The sequence below is a fragment of the Cupressus sempervirens genome, chromosome 4 (genome assembly GCF_028749045.1).
Source record: "Cupressus sempervirens isolate cs-2001-9-10 chromosome 4, ASM2874904v1, whole genome shotgun sequence".
NCBI classification, from domain to species: domain Eukaryota; kingdom Viridiplantae; phylum Streptophyta; class Pinopsida; order Cupressales; family Cupressaceae; genus Cupressus; species Cupressus sempervirens.
The window spans coordinates 653,201,474-653,218,020 of NC_143121.1; the positions used below are offsets into that span (position 1 = coordinate 653,201,474).

General features: G+C 34.0%; 1 protein-coding gene across 4 annotated transcripts; it reads left to right on the forward strand.

The window, feature by feature from the left end:
• Nucleotides 1-1,475: 1,475 nt before the first annotated feature.
• Nucleotides 1,476-16,323, forward strand: LOC149562940 (non-structural maintenance of chromosomes element 4 homolog A-like). 4 transcript variants are annotated; one of them, XM_089826386.1, is made up of 10 exons: nt 1,510-1,658; nt 1,949-2,017; nt 2,114-2,202; nt 14,141-14,366; nt 14,496-14,576; nt 14,766-15,024; nt 15,115-15,205; nt 15,336-15,549; nt 15,655-15,746; nt 15,838-16,323. In XM_089826386.1, the coding sequence occupies exons 4-10, from the start codon at nt 14,162-14,164 to the stop codon at nt 16,063-16,065; spliced, it is 1,170 nt and encodes a 389-aa protein (XP_089682512.1). In that variant the 5' UTR covers nt 1,510-1,658; nt 1,949-2,017; nt 2,114-2,202; nt 14,141-14,161; the 3' UTR covers nt 16,066-16,323. The 4 variants fall into 4 exon arrangements, with proteins under 4 accessions (XP_089682511.1, XP_089682515.1, XP_089682512.1 ...); XM_089826385.1 differs by lacking the exons at nt 1,949-2,017; nt 2,114-2,202 and having other exon boundaries at nt 1,476-1,658; XM_089826389.1 differs by lacking the exons at nt 1,949-2,017; nt 2,114-2,202 and having other exon boundaries at nt 1,481-1,658; nt 15,336-15,542.
• Nucleotides 16,324-16,547: the final 224 nt, after the last annotated feature.

Genomic DNA, 16,547 nt, shown 5'->3' on the forward strand with positions numbered 1-16,547 from the left:
TACTCATAAGAGAACCTACTCCATGCCATCTTGTAAGACTCTCAAACTTCCTAAAACTTATGGTGAAACCATAGATAGGCTACCCCTACTAAGATGGTTCAATGGCTCTTTGTTGCTTTCTACTAAGGCCAATTTTGTTTATAACCTATTCATTGATACCTTTGATATCATTGATCACCTTAATCTTAAATAGAACATCGACTGTGACCATCAATCCTGGGGTGAAACCTTGGGTAACCTTTTGCATCTACCCCCTTGAGCCTAAAATTTGTTGCTTCCTTAGGTGCCTTCTTCTACACAGACTCCCTTTCTCTAAACCTAATGGAGATACTTATATTTGCTCGACCTGTCAACTTCCTGAATCTATTTCTCATGTCTTTTTTGAATGCCCCTTTGCCAAGGATGTTTGAGAAACCTTCGACATTTCTTTGGGTAATGAACTCTTTGTTATTTGTGTCATAATTGGTTTTATTGCTGCTATTAGTGAAGTTTATATATCATTTTGGTCTCTATTTGCTCCTCTTTTGCTTTGTCACATTTGGATAATGAAGATATTTTCAAGGGTAGCCATAAAATTCCTACTAAGTGTCTGCGAAGACTCATTTATCATAACATTTCCTCCTAGGTTAGCTTAATTTTTTAGGTAAAAGAATAGCAACTACTCAAGGTCATCAAATACTACACCAACATAGTCAAGAAAGAAGATATTGCATTTGAGCTTAAAACCAAAGAGAAAGTTGAGTTTGACTTTGAAACAATTCCTAGAGCAGATTAAGAAGCAAAAGGTGGTCTCTCCCACCATCAGAGCAACTAAACTAGTTCCACACCGGAGTACTATAGTGATAGCCAACAAAAACAGAGCCCTTCCAATGTCTAGAAGTTGGCGTTCCAACACCCCCTCCTATCCTTTTTTAAAATTATATAAATTTCCTCACAAATTTATTTTCTAATTTTACATTTTGTATGTGTTAAATGTGTCATGTTTAGTATTTATATTGATAAATTATTTAAATTAAAAATAATAAATTTTATTTTTAATTTTTAAATTAACAATTAATATTTAAAAAATATGATCAATTTTGTAGACTCTTGCCTAAAAAATGTACTTAAATTATTATGAAATTCTAGAAATGATAGTAATAGTAGTAATTACTATTAAAACATATCAAACATTACACCAACAAGTCTATGACAGTCCAATTACTCTTTAAAAAAATAAAATAGAGAAAAACAAGTTGTAAGAAGAAAAATTCAAATTCAAATTAAAACATAAATCAATTATTGGTTATTATTATTTATAAATCAATAAAAGCAGATTTAAAATTCAAATGTAAATCATATCCGCAGCCCGTTCGATGTATCCGTTAAATCGTTTCCCTATAAAAAATCATTTGTTTAAACGGAAAAGAAATTCAAAATCCCGTTAAACGGGCAAGTCAGATCCCGTTAAAATTCAAAATCTGAAGGAGCGGGATAAAATAAATAAATTAAGAAAAATCGGATTCAAAGAAAGCGAAGGAGTACCTAGAAAATTTCTGTTTTACTTTTCCTCTTTTTGAAAATTCGTCGGACTCGGGGTTAGATTCTCACCCACTTCACTGTATGTGCCACGCTTACCTCGGGCTCAGGACTACTTTCAGGAATTCATTCGCCTTCAGGTAAGAATTTTTTCTTAGGATTCTCTATTTGATTTGAAGTGTAATTTTCAGAAATGTTTGGACAATTAGATTCCTAGGGCACTGAAATGAATTTCTTGTGATCTATCTGTTTAAAAGTTCTTTTTCTCCCTGGATGGATTTATCTGGTTTTAGTGAACAGAGCTTTTGGCCATGTTATTGTATGGCGATTAGTATTTCAAGTTTTTTCTCTGGTTCAGACTTTCCCGTTTAAGGCATCTTATTAGTTTTTAGCTTAGTTTTGTTTGTAAACCATGGCGGATTTTATTCAGCGTTTCTCGCCGTGCGGGGCATAAGCTTGGACTTATTTAGCCATTACTTGTAAAGGCGTTCGAATCTAGGTTCGTAGTTTTTCTGTTATTAGCTGGCTATGTTTTTCCTCAATGTGGGATTCGAACCCGTACCATTAATATTGCTCAATTATTATTTAATGACAGGTAATAAAGTGGGAACTTCTCATCAGGGTTTTGAAGAGCAGTAGTAAAATAAAGAATGGCTAAAGGCTAAACACTTTTTGCAATTTTAAGTGAGTTCATCTTAACTGCAGCAAGGGCAGTACTTTCGATGCAAGAGCATGTTAAAGTGGGTTTAGTAGTTTTAAGCTCTTTTCTTGAGTGTCCGCTTTGTGCCTAAGACTTGAACCTAGGACTGATCGGTGCATGTGTAGACTTAAGCAGAACGTGGATTGGACCTCTAACAGAAAGCTGAATTTGAGGATTTCTTGTGATTTATTAATTTCCCAGGAAATATGCAAAAGGTGGGAACTGAAAGATGCCAAGAACCCATGCTCTCTGGTTTTTTACCTCGGAGGTGCAAGCTTGCCTGTACTTATCATGAGATTTGCCCTAAATGAAAAGAGTTTTGAGCCCCGAGTCAGACACAAACCATTGGGAAAATTCTGTTTGGTACATTCATAATACCAGGCCTTACCAAAACCTAGTTGTCTGTAAGCATTTTACAATATTTGTATTTTGAACACTATCTGTTTTTGGTCTAAATTGCTTTACCCTTGAGTAGCAGGAAATGCTAAGCTACATTTACTAGCATACTGTATGTCCAAGTTCAACTGATTATTTATTATAAAACAAGCACAGCTAGCAGTCCCTGTTACCTGCAAACAACTTGAACTCTGTTTGATGTGTTAGGAAATCAGCCTCACAAGAACGGTTGCTTCTGCGTCGCATATTTGTTACTTTAAAGGAGACAATGAAGCCTGCCATTTCATTATTTGTGTGAACTCATATCTAGTCGGTGATCAGAACCCATAAAGATTTGCCTCTGGGTGGTTTTAATTTTCTGTGATTTGTCACATTTGGTGTTATTATCAATTTTTTCTTGCATTGTACTGTGTTTTAACTTTTTCTGTGTTCCTTTCCTTGGTAAATTTTCTTACAAGTAATGTAGGGGATACTTCGGTTTAGATGCCAGGGCTGAGAATAGTCTCTTCTGTTTATTTCACCCAGGACTTGTATTTGGTCTGACAGTTACAGTACAGCACACTCAGAATTGGATACAGTATTTATTGGATTTAATGTTTAAAACATTTGCACATATCATGTAAGATGTTTCCTAAGGATTTGAGCATGGGCATTTGCTATGAAAGCTATGATAATCAATCACTTGAGCTCATACCATTTGACACGTGGATTGTTCATCCTACTTGATATATAGGTTGATTTTCCCATTTCCGTTATATTTTCTGTTTCAAATTTTTGTGTATTTGAATGATTCTTTCTTTTGATTTCTACTTGCTTTGTATTTTATACTCAGATCTTATGTATATAAGCTATCAGGTTTTCTTGCACTAGATGAATTCCGTTGGCTCTCCAGGCTAAGTATTATGCTTTTTAATTATAAATTGGTGCTAGATGTTATAGGAAAATTCTATTTGAGGCTTATATTATTTGGCTTTATAAGAGATTTGAAAATTTAATTGTGGTATTTCAATTTATCGTCAATGAATGCTTGGATGATATCTAAACCTATTATTAGGCTAGCAGCATAACAAGCTACCATTTAAGCTTAGTTACTAGGCTTACACCCTGAACCATCAAATTGGGTCTGTGTGTGAACCTGATTCAGGTTCATGTGAGGGTCCTTGCTGGGTTTGGGCAGGAATCTTTGTGGCCCAAAAAACAATAAAGCATATTTTTTTCTTTCTAACCCTAAAATGACCCCACATGAAGCCTCCAAACACATTTCATTTCACATTTGCTCTCTCATCTCTCTCTCTCTCTCTCTCTCTCTCTCTCTCTCTCTCTATGTTGCAAGTTTGAAGTGAGGCATATAATGCATTTATAATATATATACACACATAAACCCATATGAACTATAATGATTTTTTTTGACAAATCCACATACAGGGTTCTCGTATTAGAACCCATCCCCGAATCTGAACTGATAACTTAGCAATTAAGCTTAGTTACCGAGTTTGCATCCTAAACCCTTGAATCAGGTTCGTGTGCAAAACCCAATTTGAGTTTGTGTGGGGGTCCTTGTTGAGTTCGGGGAGGGTCCTTGATCAAACTTGTGGCCCAAAAAAACATGAAAAATAGAGTTTCTTTCTAATTGTAAAATGACCCCATATGAAGCTTCCAAACACATTTTATTTCACATTTGCTTTCATTTTGCTCTCTCCATCTTGCGAGTTTGAAGTGAGGTTCTTATATGTGAACTTGTAAATTAGCATTTAACTTTTTTTGTGTTTATGAAGACATATATGGTAAGAAGTAATATCAATTTTGACTTCTTCATTGTTGTATCTGGTATCAAATATAATTAGGATACTAAGTTAGTCTTTTGAGGAATTTGTAGAAGGTTTTAGATGAATTTTGAAAAACTCAAGGAGGGATTATGATTATTATTTTTCACAGAAAACTGTGCATTTTAGAGTAATTGTGTTAGTTTTTTGTTTGAAGGTTTGGGGTCTTTCTTTGCTTTCTTTTGCCATTAAAGTTTGCTGCTAGAGCATTTTTCTTTGACCTTGAGATATAATACATCATTGACAATAAGCTATGTACCCTCGAGTTTTTGGGATGGGGACGACAAGGGATAGTGGGACGGGTTTTCGGGAAAAAGATTTTTTTTGCTGATTTTGGGGACGAGGGGGGACGACAAATGAGGATGGCTATATAACAATAGGGAAAATTTAAAAATATAAAAAAAGTTAAAATATTTATATGAAAACATGGATAAAGCATGTACTTATACATAATAGAACCTTAAAATATAAGAATCAACACAATTCATATGCCAAATTTGTGTTACTTTGAGAGTCAAAGTCTAATTTGTTCTAGAAGTTAAAGTCAAAGTCCCCTAGGTGTCTCCAAGTCTTTGAGACAAATCCGAGATGGGGACAGTTGAAAGTATATTGGGGACGCATCCTTGGGTAACATTGACAATAAGTAGAAGTGCTTTTATTATTGATTACAATCTGAAACCCAATAGGTTATTGATGTATTTCATCGGTACATTGTCCACAAGCTCTAAATTATGTTTGCATTTGGAAGGCTATCTATTTTGAGTTCTTTATGTGTGTTAGACAAGAAGTGTCTCTTCACTTTGATTTTATGTTTGTTGGATATATTGTGACTAAGGTAAATTTAGCATTGCTAGCTAGTAAATTTTTTCTTGATAATATGCTTATGATTTTAATGAACTATATTTCATAAAGGCATGCTTACATTAAAATAATCTATTACAAGTAGAATAATTAATGTTAAAACATGGCTATGGCTCATTAACAGTTTCCCTTTATGCATTTTGATGGTGCCGATGAATCAAAGTATTGTTAATCTTCCATCTTAAGTTCAATTTGTACCATTTTTCTTGTTCTTTTGAGGCTTATGAATTCCAACACTTAGCCATTGATATTCACTCTTAACTTCATTCCTGACTAGATCTTAGATACATGTTATAAACAACAATAACAAAGTCCATTTCTTGGGAGCAATTTAATATTATGTATTCATAAATTAGTTGGACTCCATGGTGAATGGAAACCTTGTATCACAATAATAATTTTGCATATATGCTTTTCTTGGATGACCTTAGTGGGCTGAGCTCATATTTTGTGCACTTTCAACCCATTTGTCATAGTCAAACAAAAAGGTTGAGACAAAAGGATGGTGTTGCCCATGGTTTTGTAGTTCTAAACCTATGCATCCTCGGGGATGCATTTCTTGCCTAAAATGATTGAATCCTTCATAGGTGACATTTCAAGAATGTGGGGATGAGAAGGAAATGTCTCCACACTATCTCCTTTTTCTTTCCCAAAATTTTGAAAATATGCTCAAGCTATCAAAATATTTGTAGGGCATGCTTGGGTTTGTTCCCTAACATACCCAAGCACATTTTAGTTAATTGAACTTCTATAAAAATCTTATAACCTTTCAATGACTTTTGGTTCATGATACAACCATACAATATTTTAAATGAAAAGTTATGACAATGTTGTTAGCCATGAAGGACCATGTGGTTGTGAAGGTTTGTGTGTGTTGCATCTAGACTACTATGAAGGATGTTGTCCTCAAACCCCAACCAAATTGTAAGTGTGACCAAGAAATGGGTCAATAATCAATCATGATCACCAAATCTACAAGATACATCCCCATACCCTCCCCATACCCTATCTTGTAGATCTTTCCATATTCATTGTTGAGGTCATCGTCAAGGATTATCTTGTTTCTTATATCAAACAACCTGTTCAATAGACAAGCATTGACAAAGATGAAGTTGGCTTTTATAAATTCATTGTATTGCCGAATATGACTTGAGTCATGACCAACAAGAAATGCTACTTTCATAATAAAAAATGTAGTAATCATGTCTTGTACATACAACACATAGAACAATCCATCTATTAGTATCCCAATTGAAATTAAACTGGAATAAAATCAATTGTCTTTTTACTTAACAATCCCTCTTTGTTAATGAGTTCAAAATATCGTTATCAACAACTTATTGTTGAGGGCCAAAAAAAACATATTGGGAAATATTGGAGATAAGTTGGGAACTTAAAAAATAGCTGAAATTTAATTAGAAATGCATTTTTTAGCAAAATTCAATAAGGAGATGCATCTAATGAGTAAACAAACCAAACAAGCTGGTCTAGATATATATATAAATGCAAATAGGTAATGAAATTGCATCCTCGTGTGGAATGTTGATGTTTGGTAGCCGTAGTTTGATAGTTATAACTTTGAAGCAAACTAAAAGTAGCTAATTGTCTTTGTAAAATTATAAGAAAATATAAGTACAATATCAAAATAGTATACCCTTTCTCTTCTCTCCAAACCTGTTATTGCAATAAAAAAAATATGTTTGGCCCTTTTTGGGCTGTCATTGTGTATATACATTTGCAAGCAATAGGTTTTCGACTTATCGTGATAAAAACATCCAATTATTGCCAATATTTTGCCAGTTTCTTTGTGATATTTCGAACAATTTTTGTAATATTTTTTTGCCAAAAAGTCATGTAAGCTGCAAATCTTCTTGCAATGAGTCAACTTATCACAAAGATATTTGTGATCTTTTAATCTTTGAGTTTGACAACAGAAAATGCAATCTTGAAGGCTTTAGTAAAACTTCCATAATAAATCCCTCTCCTAAACATATGTACCACTCAAACACTTCTTTATTAACTAATGCTTATATGTATTAAGTCACGCTCCTAAATATACCATTCAAACATGTCTTTAAACATATTCTATTCCCATCTTTGCAAAAGCTCCATATTATCTATGCCTAAGCTACCAAGTATGTTTGAAACCAACCCAACACTTGTACCAATTATGTTTGGTTATGGGTTTGTTTAAAGGTATGCTTGAGTATCCCTGGGGTACATGCCCAAGTGACTTGGATATGTCCCAAGAGTACACAAAGGAGTTGATAGCTAAAATGTTACAAATTAGATTTTTTGTGACTTTTTTTTTTGCATCCTAAAGCTCTAACGTGACCCTAAAAGTTTCATATTTCCCAATACAAAAATCATTTTGCTCTCTTCATACCTTTTTCTCTTTTTTTTTCTTTACTAAAATTGTTTCTTATACCCCTTCTATCATTTGGGCCTTCTCACATCTAATGCCTTGTGCAACTTATCAATGATATCTTTCAAACCATCAAAGTCTACACTCCCAAACCCCCACTGGTTAAGGGGATCTCTTGACATATAGGAAATCTGATTACAATGAGCGATCTAGGAGTGGAGATCAAAATCAAGAACCCAAACCGCTAATATTATTCATTATCAACCATTTAACTATCAATTGATAATTAATATTTATCTCGATCACTATGAATTTGGCATCTAGCCTTAAGAATTAAGTTAATTTATTTAAATGCATGATTCTATTGAATGTAAATAGTTTTAGGCAAATACCCAAGCAAATCGTACCCATGGGCAAAAAATATTTGTCCATACAATCATACTTGGTTCTTTGTGCCTCTACTTGTAGTGACAACTTAGGTCTATAATAAAAATTCTTTATCAATATTATCATATAGTATTTGAATTCTCCTTAAATTTTAAAATTTTGTTTCTTTAATAGTTGCTTCTTGTAAAAACTTGCTCCAAATATGCATCCCTTCCATTGTCATCCCAAGCATTTGTAGGAGCTCAATTCTAAATATAAAAACCCTAAATATGACATTAATATGATTGATTTATTTTTTAACCTATTATCATATAGTATTTGATTTCTCCTTAAATTTTAAAATTTGGTTTCTTTAATAGTTGCTCCTTGTAAAAACTTGCTCCAAATATGCATCCCTTCCATTGTCATCCCAACTATTTGTAGGAGCTCAATTCTAAATATAAAAACCCTAAATATGACATTAATATGATTGATTTATTTTTTAACCTTGCTGTCTTCATACATATGCATGATATCTTCATAGGTAATGTAATACCTATGATAAATGGAGAAGTGCTTTTTTATGTTTTTCAAAATGGCTGTTTTCTTTTGTTTGCATGACATCTAGAGTGCAATGTAACATCTCTTTACAAATTTCATTACTATTCTATTCCTTGTAAAATACATTTTTTTGTGTATCGAGCATATTTTGCATTAAAACATCTACTATTGACCTATCAATAATTGAAAGTCAATCAGGTCAACGCAAGGAGACTAATAAGCTAGGTTTGGATAAGTGTACACATTACTTTGAATAGATAATTGGTCAATGTTATTTTTTATATCTTAACTATTAGTATCTACTACATGTCTCTAGAGCTCTTGCTTACGTGCTATTGTAATGTCCCCTTTCTAATTTGCCCTAAATTTGTAACTAATTAGGGTTAGGGTTGCATCTCATGAATTAAATATCTTTGTGGTAATGCACCATGAGACATGAATCTTGCAATAAAAAACAATATATAAAAATATCCACACGCACACACACCTACATATACATGTACATGTAAATACACACTTACATAAATACATAAATACATAAATACATAAACAAGTATGCATACATCTACATGTATATGTATCTATATAACACATATGCATATAGATGCATATATGTATAAATACACACGTATATAAATACAATATGTATATATATAGTATATAAATACAATATGTATATATACATGTGTGTGTTTATATTTACAAGACTAGTGTTAGACACCACACAATATTTATAGATTATTAATAATACTCCAAAAATATATTAGGATTTTAATGAAAAGATATGATGGGTCTACCAAAATCCATTTTTACACAAAGTCCAAGATGGATGTCTACTGTAGCCCTCCCACTTGGTGACTTGTACTTGCCCCTCACACTTGGTGACTTGTACTTGCCTTCCTATCTTGACTCGTCTTTTTGGAAACATATACCATTTTGTGGAGTTGGGAATATGTCATAAGTGGGTATTGTGACCCTTTGATATAAGGGCCCTTTAGTTCATTTTAGAATGACCTACTTATGTTGCCTTGGTAAGCCTTTTGCTTACACTTCAAACCTTATTTATCTGACAAGGTGGCTTACAATAGTATGCATAGCTATTCTCTATTGCCATATTTTGGAGTTAGGCTTGGTCATAAGTGGATTCCTTGTAGGATGACCTACTTATGTAGCCTTGGGACCCCCCTTGCTTACACCTAAGGTCCATTCTATGAGATGGTTCATAGACAATCAAGCACATCCCACATTCTACTATGAGCGGTCATTTAAGCAACATCTATTATTCATATGCACATAGATATAATTTAGTGTTATCTAGAGGCGTGTCTCCCCCTCTCTGAGTTGTGTCTCCCACTCTTTGAGTTGCATTGCAGAGATAGATGCATCTCTAAGACTTTTTGAGTCTTCAAAGTCTTCAAAACTGCTTGGAGATTTCATGTCATTCTTTCGAAGTCTCTGAATCTTCGGACACAAAATTTGGAGTTTCCCACGGGTCTTGGAGAAAAGGCAAATTTTAAAAATAAAATGTCATTTTGACTCTCATTTTAGGCTTCCCATTGGACTGAGATGAAACTTTAACCAAAGACAATGTTTGCAGTAGATGATACTAGATAGATTTTTTTTGTCTTGTTTGTAGTTCTGAGTTTTTTGTTTGCATATCAGCAATTTTGCATCAAACTATATATCTTTGAAGTTAAAATTTCAATATGTAATGAAAATCTCAATGATTATTGATCTAGAATGATCATATGCAATACTCAAAAATCAAATATGCAATTTGAGTTTTGAAATATTTGTTTCTATATGACATAATACTAAATGAGTAAATGACATTACTATTAGTCTTTAGCATTTGTCTTTGGTATATATATTCAATTCTCATACTTAGAAACTTTCCAATTTTCTTGTTTTCAAAGCACTATGTTATTAATCTATGACATTTCTTGGAAATTATTTAAGTATATTTTAAAAAATTGATGTCTCCAAGTACCCATCCCTTATTTTTAAAAAATAGCCGTACTAGTTACAAAGACCTCTCAGTCTTCAAGTAACCTTGATATAATAATACCATAATTACGTATAAGAAGGGAAGATGTTGAAGATTATCGATTTGAAGATAATTCTTGGATGTAAATGCTAATCAATAGTAGTCCTTTTGTGCACTGTTCGTGCTGATTGCTTTGATAATGCTTGATGATTATGTTTGGATGTATTAATTGCTGGATCATCTGCTCATGCCTTATACTCTGATTTTTTTGTCTAATGAGTACCAATTGTTGAGAGTAATGATTATTTATCCCTTGGTTGATAGCACAATGTATCCCCTTCAATGCTTGGAATGAATCCTCTTTTATTATAGGAAGGGTAACTACCTTTCATAAGGATTGAGTCACCACTTTTCATTGTTGCCTTTTGTGAATATTATATTATACCCCAAATTGATCTCTTTTGGATGTCCTCCTAAAATGAATCATTCTCCCCTTTATGTCCTTAAATGTGAGGGAGAGTCACACCTCTGCATAAAGATCACAACCTTCCACGATCCCTATCCTTTGAAAGGGTCACTACCCTTCATCATTGCTGCCCCTTTGAAAGAGTTGCTTTCTTCTCTTCTTCCCATTCCTTTCTTCTTCCAATAATTCTTCCTTAATTTCTTTTGCTCTCTTCTTTCTTCATTTCTCCCTCCTTTCAAATGTACTCTTCTCCCTTTTCCATCTTATGTCGAGGGAGTCATAACTCTTTTATCATGTATCTCTCGATATCTCTTTTACTTAATTAACTTGTTATTATATTATATTATGTTTTATTATTGTATATTTTAATTTTATTATTATTTACTATTAAATCCTATTTTAGGAAGGGAACGTTTCATCTTGTTCTCCCCAAAATTGCTTGCATGTATGTCAATTTATATACAATTCTTTCAATGTGAGTAGGTTATGTTGCAACTCTGATTTTAAAAATGCATTAAGGATTTGCAAGGTTCGCAATTTCAAGACTAATTTTCTCTAATCTTTAAAAGAAAAAAGATCAAGCCATCTTTGTAATGGCATCAACACTGAGTTGGATTGATCAATGTTTTCGAATAAGTTCATATTGTGGGTTTGCTCTAGTTATTCTCTTATTCTAGATCAACCAAAAGTAGAACCACACATGGAGCATACAATTGAAATACGAAGTATACAAATGAATGTATGAATACATGAAGTATACATATGAACATATGAAGATACAAAGTGTACATAATGTATACACACAATACATGCATTGGTAGATACCACATGAATGTATGAAGACACAAAGCATGCATAAAGTATACACACACAATGCATGTATTGTAAGATACCTTTTATTGATTAGAATCATCTTTTGTTTCATTTTTTACCCTTCATGATGGCATGATCATGCTTCAATACCATTTACAATGCCCCCTTCCCAAATTGCTGTAGAATTTGCTCAATTGCTTCAAAATTACAATTGCAACAAATTAGGGTCAGGCTTACATCTCACCAATTAAGTATCTTTGATAGTGCACCGTGAGACTTGAGGGGAAACAATAGAAATATCCACATTGTATTCTTAGATTATCAATAATAATCCACAAACATATAAGGGTTTGGAGGAAGAAACATAATGGGTTTGCTTGAAGCCATTCCTGCAGCAAGACCAAGAGGTGTGTTTAACTCAACCCTCACACTTGGCAATTTGTATTTGCTTTCCCATCGTGTCTCAAATTCAGAAAACACATACCGTCTCGTGGAGTTGGGCAGAGGTCATAATTGGTTTACTTTGGTCTCCAAAATAAGGGTCCTCTCATCCATTCTACGATGCCCTACTTATGTAGCCTTAGGAACCCCTTTTACTACATTTCAGGCCCTTTGTCTCGCAAGGTGGGTTCCTCAGCTCATTGACTTAAGGACCCTCTGGCCCATTCTAGGATGACCTACTTACATAGCCTTGGCACCCTCTTTGCGCACACCTCAGGCCCTTTTCACAAGTTGGGTTGCAAACTATATCCTCCTACAAGCATTCATTTAAGTGCCATCTACTATTCCTATGTACATAGATTTAATTATACCACAATTGCATCTAAGAAGGAATGATTCTGAAGATGGCCGATCTGATATAATAGCAGCCTGCAGTTCTGAAGATAATTTCTTGGATGTAAATGCTGATCAATCTCTATGAATTGATGTTAGTCCTTTTGTGTTTTCTTTGTGCTGATTGCTCAGATAACTCTTCATGATTATACTTGCTGATGCAAAGGACTGCCGAATGTATAAATTTTTGGATGATCTGCTCGTGGCTTATAATTTGACCTGCCCTCTAATGACTAGCTATTGCTGTATCCTGATAGAGTATTGATTATTTATCAGTGAAAGGATCACCACCTTTTAAAAGGATTGAGTCAGAACTTTTCATTGTTGCCTTTTGAGAATAGTATATTGTTGGAGTGGGGTTACCATTGCACCAAAAGACCAATCTATCAATAGCTGATACAGCCACTCAAGGAGGCGGTTAAGCCCTTGTCACGAATCCCGAGGGGATTGCTGAACAAATTTCCAACAATCTCCCCCTCAGCGTTACCCAAGGGTACGAGGACTCAAACTTGTGACCAAGCTCTAATACCACTGCTGTTGCACCAAGAGACTGATCTGTCAATGCTAGATACAACCGCTCAACTTATAGTACACGAGAGGTGGTTAAGCCCTTGTCACGAATCCCGAGGGGAGTGCTGAACAAATTTCCAACATATATATGATATTATTACCCAAGTTGATCTCTCTGATGACAAATTAGGAAGGGGACATTACAGTAGTGAAGTTTTTTTGTTGGAGGTTACAGGCAGCATATTTTAATAATGTTTCCTGTTTCTTTTTAAGTTATTTTCAAGCTGAACAGGTTACCATTTTAAGCCCCACTGAGACGCTTGATGAAACTCTTGATGTTTTAAAGACTTACACCTGTGTTTATAATACATATCCTTGATTTATTTTGCTTGTAAAAGATAATATAGTTATTAGAAAGTACAAACTAAAAATGTTTATTAATGGATCTCAAGAGGGTCGATATTTCCGCAAGAGAATAAGATTGGAGCCCTAAAGATCATGTACCTTGGAAGTAGCTTTAGGCAGCCTGATTTGCTTAAGACTCAATAGCAAGGAGACATGGGTTTGGGAATAAACTTGCAGTCAATACTTTTTCCCACTTTTTGTCATGCTTTTATTTGTATACTTCATAATTTGTACCCCATCCTACTATTTTAAGGTGCCAAAAAAACCTGTGGAAATGGATTGATTTATTCATTCTTCTAAATTTTTATTTTAAAATATATCGTATTTCAATTAGTCATATAAAATCTTTGCTTTGGAATCTAGTATTTTGCTGGTAGGATAAATTGTGAAATAGGAAGACAAGTTTTACATGCAGTTTCAGGAACCTTGCCTATTTGATTGTTTTGGTTTTCTTAGATAATAAAGAAATTTCCTCAATTTCAAGATATAGTATCAAGTTTCATTCTTCTAATTCAAAACATTGGGAACTTGCAAGGTGGACCAGTTGATAAAAGGGATGGTGGGCAGAAAGCGTGGTGCTTTGGTTAATGTTAATGTAGAGGGAACAACAAATAAGACACAAGAAAACTCCTCTCAGGGGGAAAGAGTATTGCAAAAGGGCTGCATCAACTCTTCCATGGAATCCAATGGTCAAAATCAGAGTGCTGTACAGCGCCGTATATTAAGATCTCATTATCATGCCCTTAAGACTTCAATTGCTGGTAGGGTTTGTCTTCAGCTGATGTCTTTGAGCAAAAGAATTTTCATATGATTTTTATTGATGTCAAACAAATGAATATTTGCTTATTTTTTGGTCCAAGAACTGACAGACAAATTCTTATTTTTTCCAGAACAGAAAGAAGACATATTGAAAACAGGTTCAAACAATTTTGACGCTATATTTAGCAAGGTTGAAAGCTTGCATAATCTTGGTAAGTTTACTGGTCTAAATTTATATGCTTTCATATTTTATGCTTTTAATTTGTTATGCTTTTTGTCATGTGAACTGCTCACCCACGTTTTTCAAATATTGGAATCAAGAAAGTGTTCTTTTTTTTTGAAAATTATTCTTTTATAATTGTAATTTTTTCTCGTTAACAACCAAATTGTTTTTTATCCAGTTCAGAAACCTCGTGAACAAGTGGCAGATGCCGAGACTCTCTTTGATATCACAGCGACGCTCTTAGCAACTGTCAAGAGGTCACAAAACAGTGATGGTGTAACTCCAGTTGATTTTATTAGTTCTATTCTGACAAATTATGCTGGCCAAACACATGAAAGCCAGGCTCCGGAGACAGACGATCAGATTATTATACCTTGGAATAAACTTGGGTGTTTAGCATCATCTGCTTTTCGGGATGCATCGGGTGCTTGTACCATGTGAGTCCCATGAGAAATATTTTTAGCATTTGCCATTTTCAAGTTATAAATTGTACTTTGCTCCAACAATCACTTTTAGCATTCTTACAGGCTTGGTCCTATGGGTAATGAACCTAAGCAGAGGAGAGCAGTTGTACAAAGAAAGCCTACTAAGCCTACCGAAAAGACTCGACCTGAAGCAGTATGCTTTTATGTGCCTACATTTTTTTTTTTCTCTTGATGTTACATGAGTAGACATGTAGTTTTGTAGAACTTGTTTAAGACGGAGAGCCTTGTATTTCTCTCTTACAACTGAATTCTGTGTTTTACAGGTCAAAGAGTCCGAGGAAGAGAAATCAGAAACAGACAAAAATATGACAACAATGTTCAACATTTTGCGAAAACAAAAGATTGCTAGATTGGAGTGCTTGGTTTTGAACAGAATATCATTTTCACAAACCGTTGAAAATATATTTGCACTTTCATTTCTAGTTAAAGATGGCAGAGTTGAAATAAATTTGGACAACAAAGGCAACCATGTAGTTGGTGATTTTCCATTTTTTTTTCACGCTTCTCGTGCTATTTTTAGTTTAGTCTTTACCATTTTGAATATCTATTTCGGCCATCTAATTTTTTCTGTTCACTGATCAGAACCTAAAAATGCACCCACATCCAAAGAAATTCAAACTGGGGAAGTGGTTTACACTCAGTTTGTTTTTCGGTTCGATTTCAGAGATTGGAAGGTATACTAAAGTGATCTGTTTCTTAGTCGTGTATTTTAATTCATTGTAAATAAATATTAGTAGTGATTCCTTGGTGATTTTATGTATACAGTTGATGATGGATGCCGTGGAGAGTGGTGCAGAATTGATGCCCCATCGAACCAATTCACATACAGTTGTTGATTCTGAAAAGGCTGCAGAAACACCTATTAGAAAGTTATCAAGAAATAGGGGAAGGGTGTTAATTGGAACTGAAGATGTTGATGAATGTACTAGTGACAATGATGATGAAAATTATGAAAGGCCTGCACAGAAGAGGAGGAATAGGCGTCTTCTATGATATAGGACATCATTGGCTCCTGTCTTTTGGGTACTTAGGGAAACATCTATGTTTCTATTATTGCACATGATTCCTTGAGAATAAAATAATTATTCCAGAAAAGTTGCATGTGAACAACTTCATCTTCGCATATTATGTACAAGTCAGAACATGTAAATTTCAACTATTCAGTACATTGGTGCCCATGGGTCCAAGTCTGGTACAGCAGTTTGGTCATGTAAAGTTGACCCACTTATGAAAGGAAAATTTGATCTGTTAGATGATGAGCAACCTAATTGTTACGCTATTGTAACTTCCTCATATGAATTTCCTTTAAAAAAGATTAATTTTGAATAAATGGAACGAGGAAACTTAAAGGAGAAAAGATGGTCATTTTTTAAGATCGTGATTCGCTTTGAACTTTGTATCCACCTACTTAAGTACCAGAATGTGCTTTGTTCATGCCTTCGTTCTGTTGTACGACATAGGAAACTGTGATTATT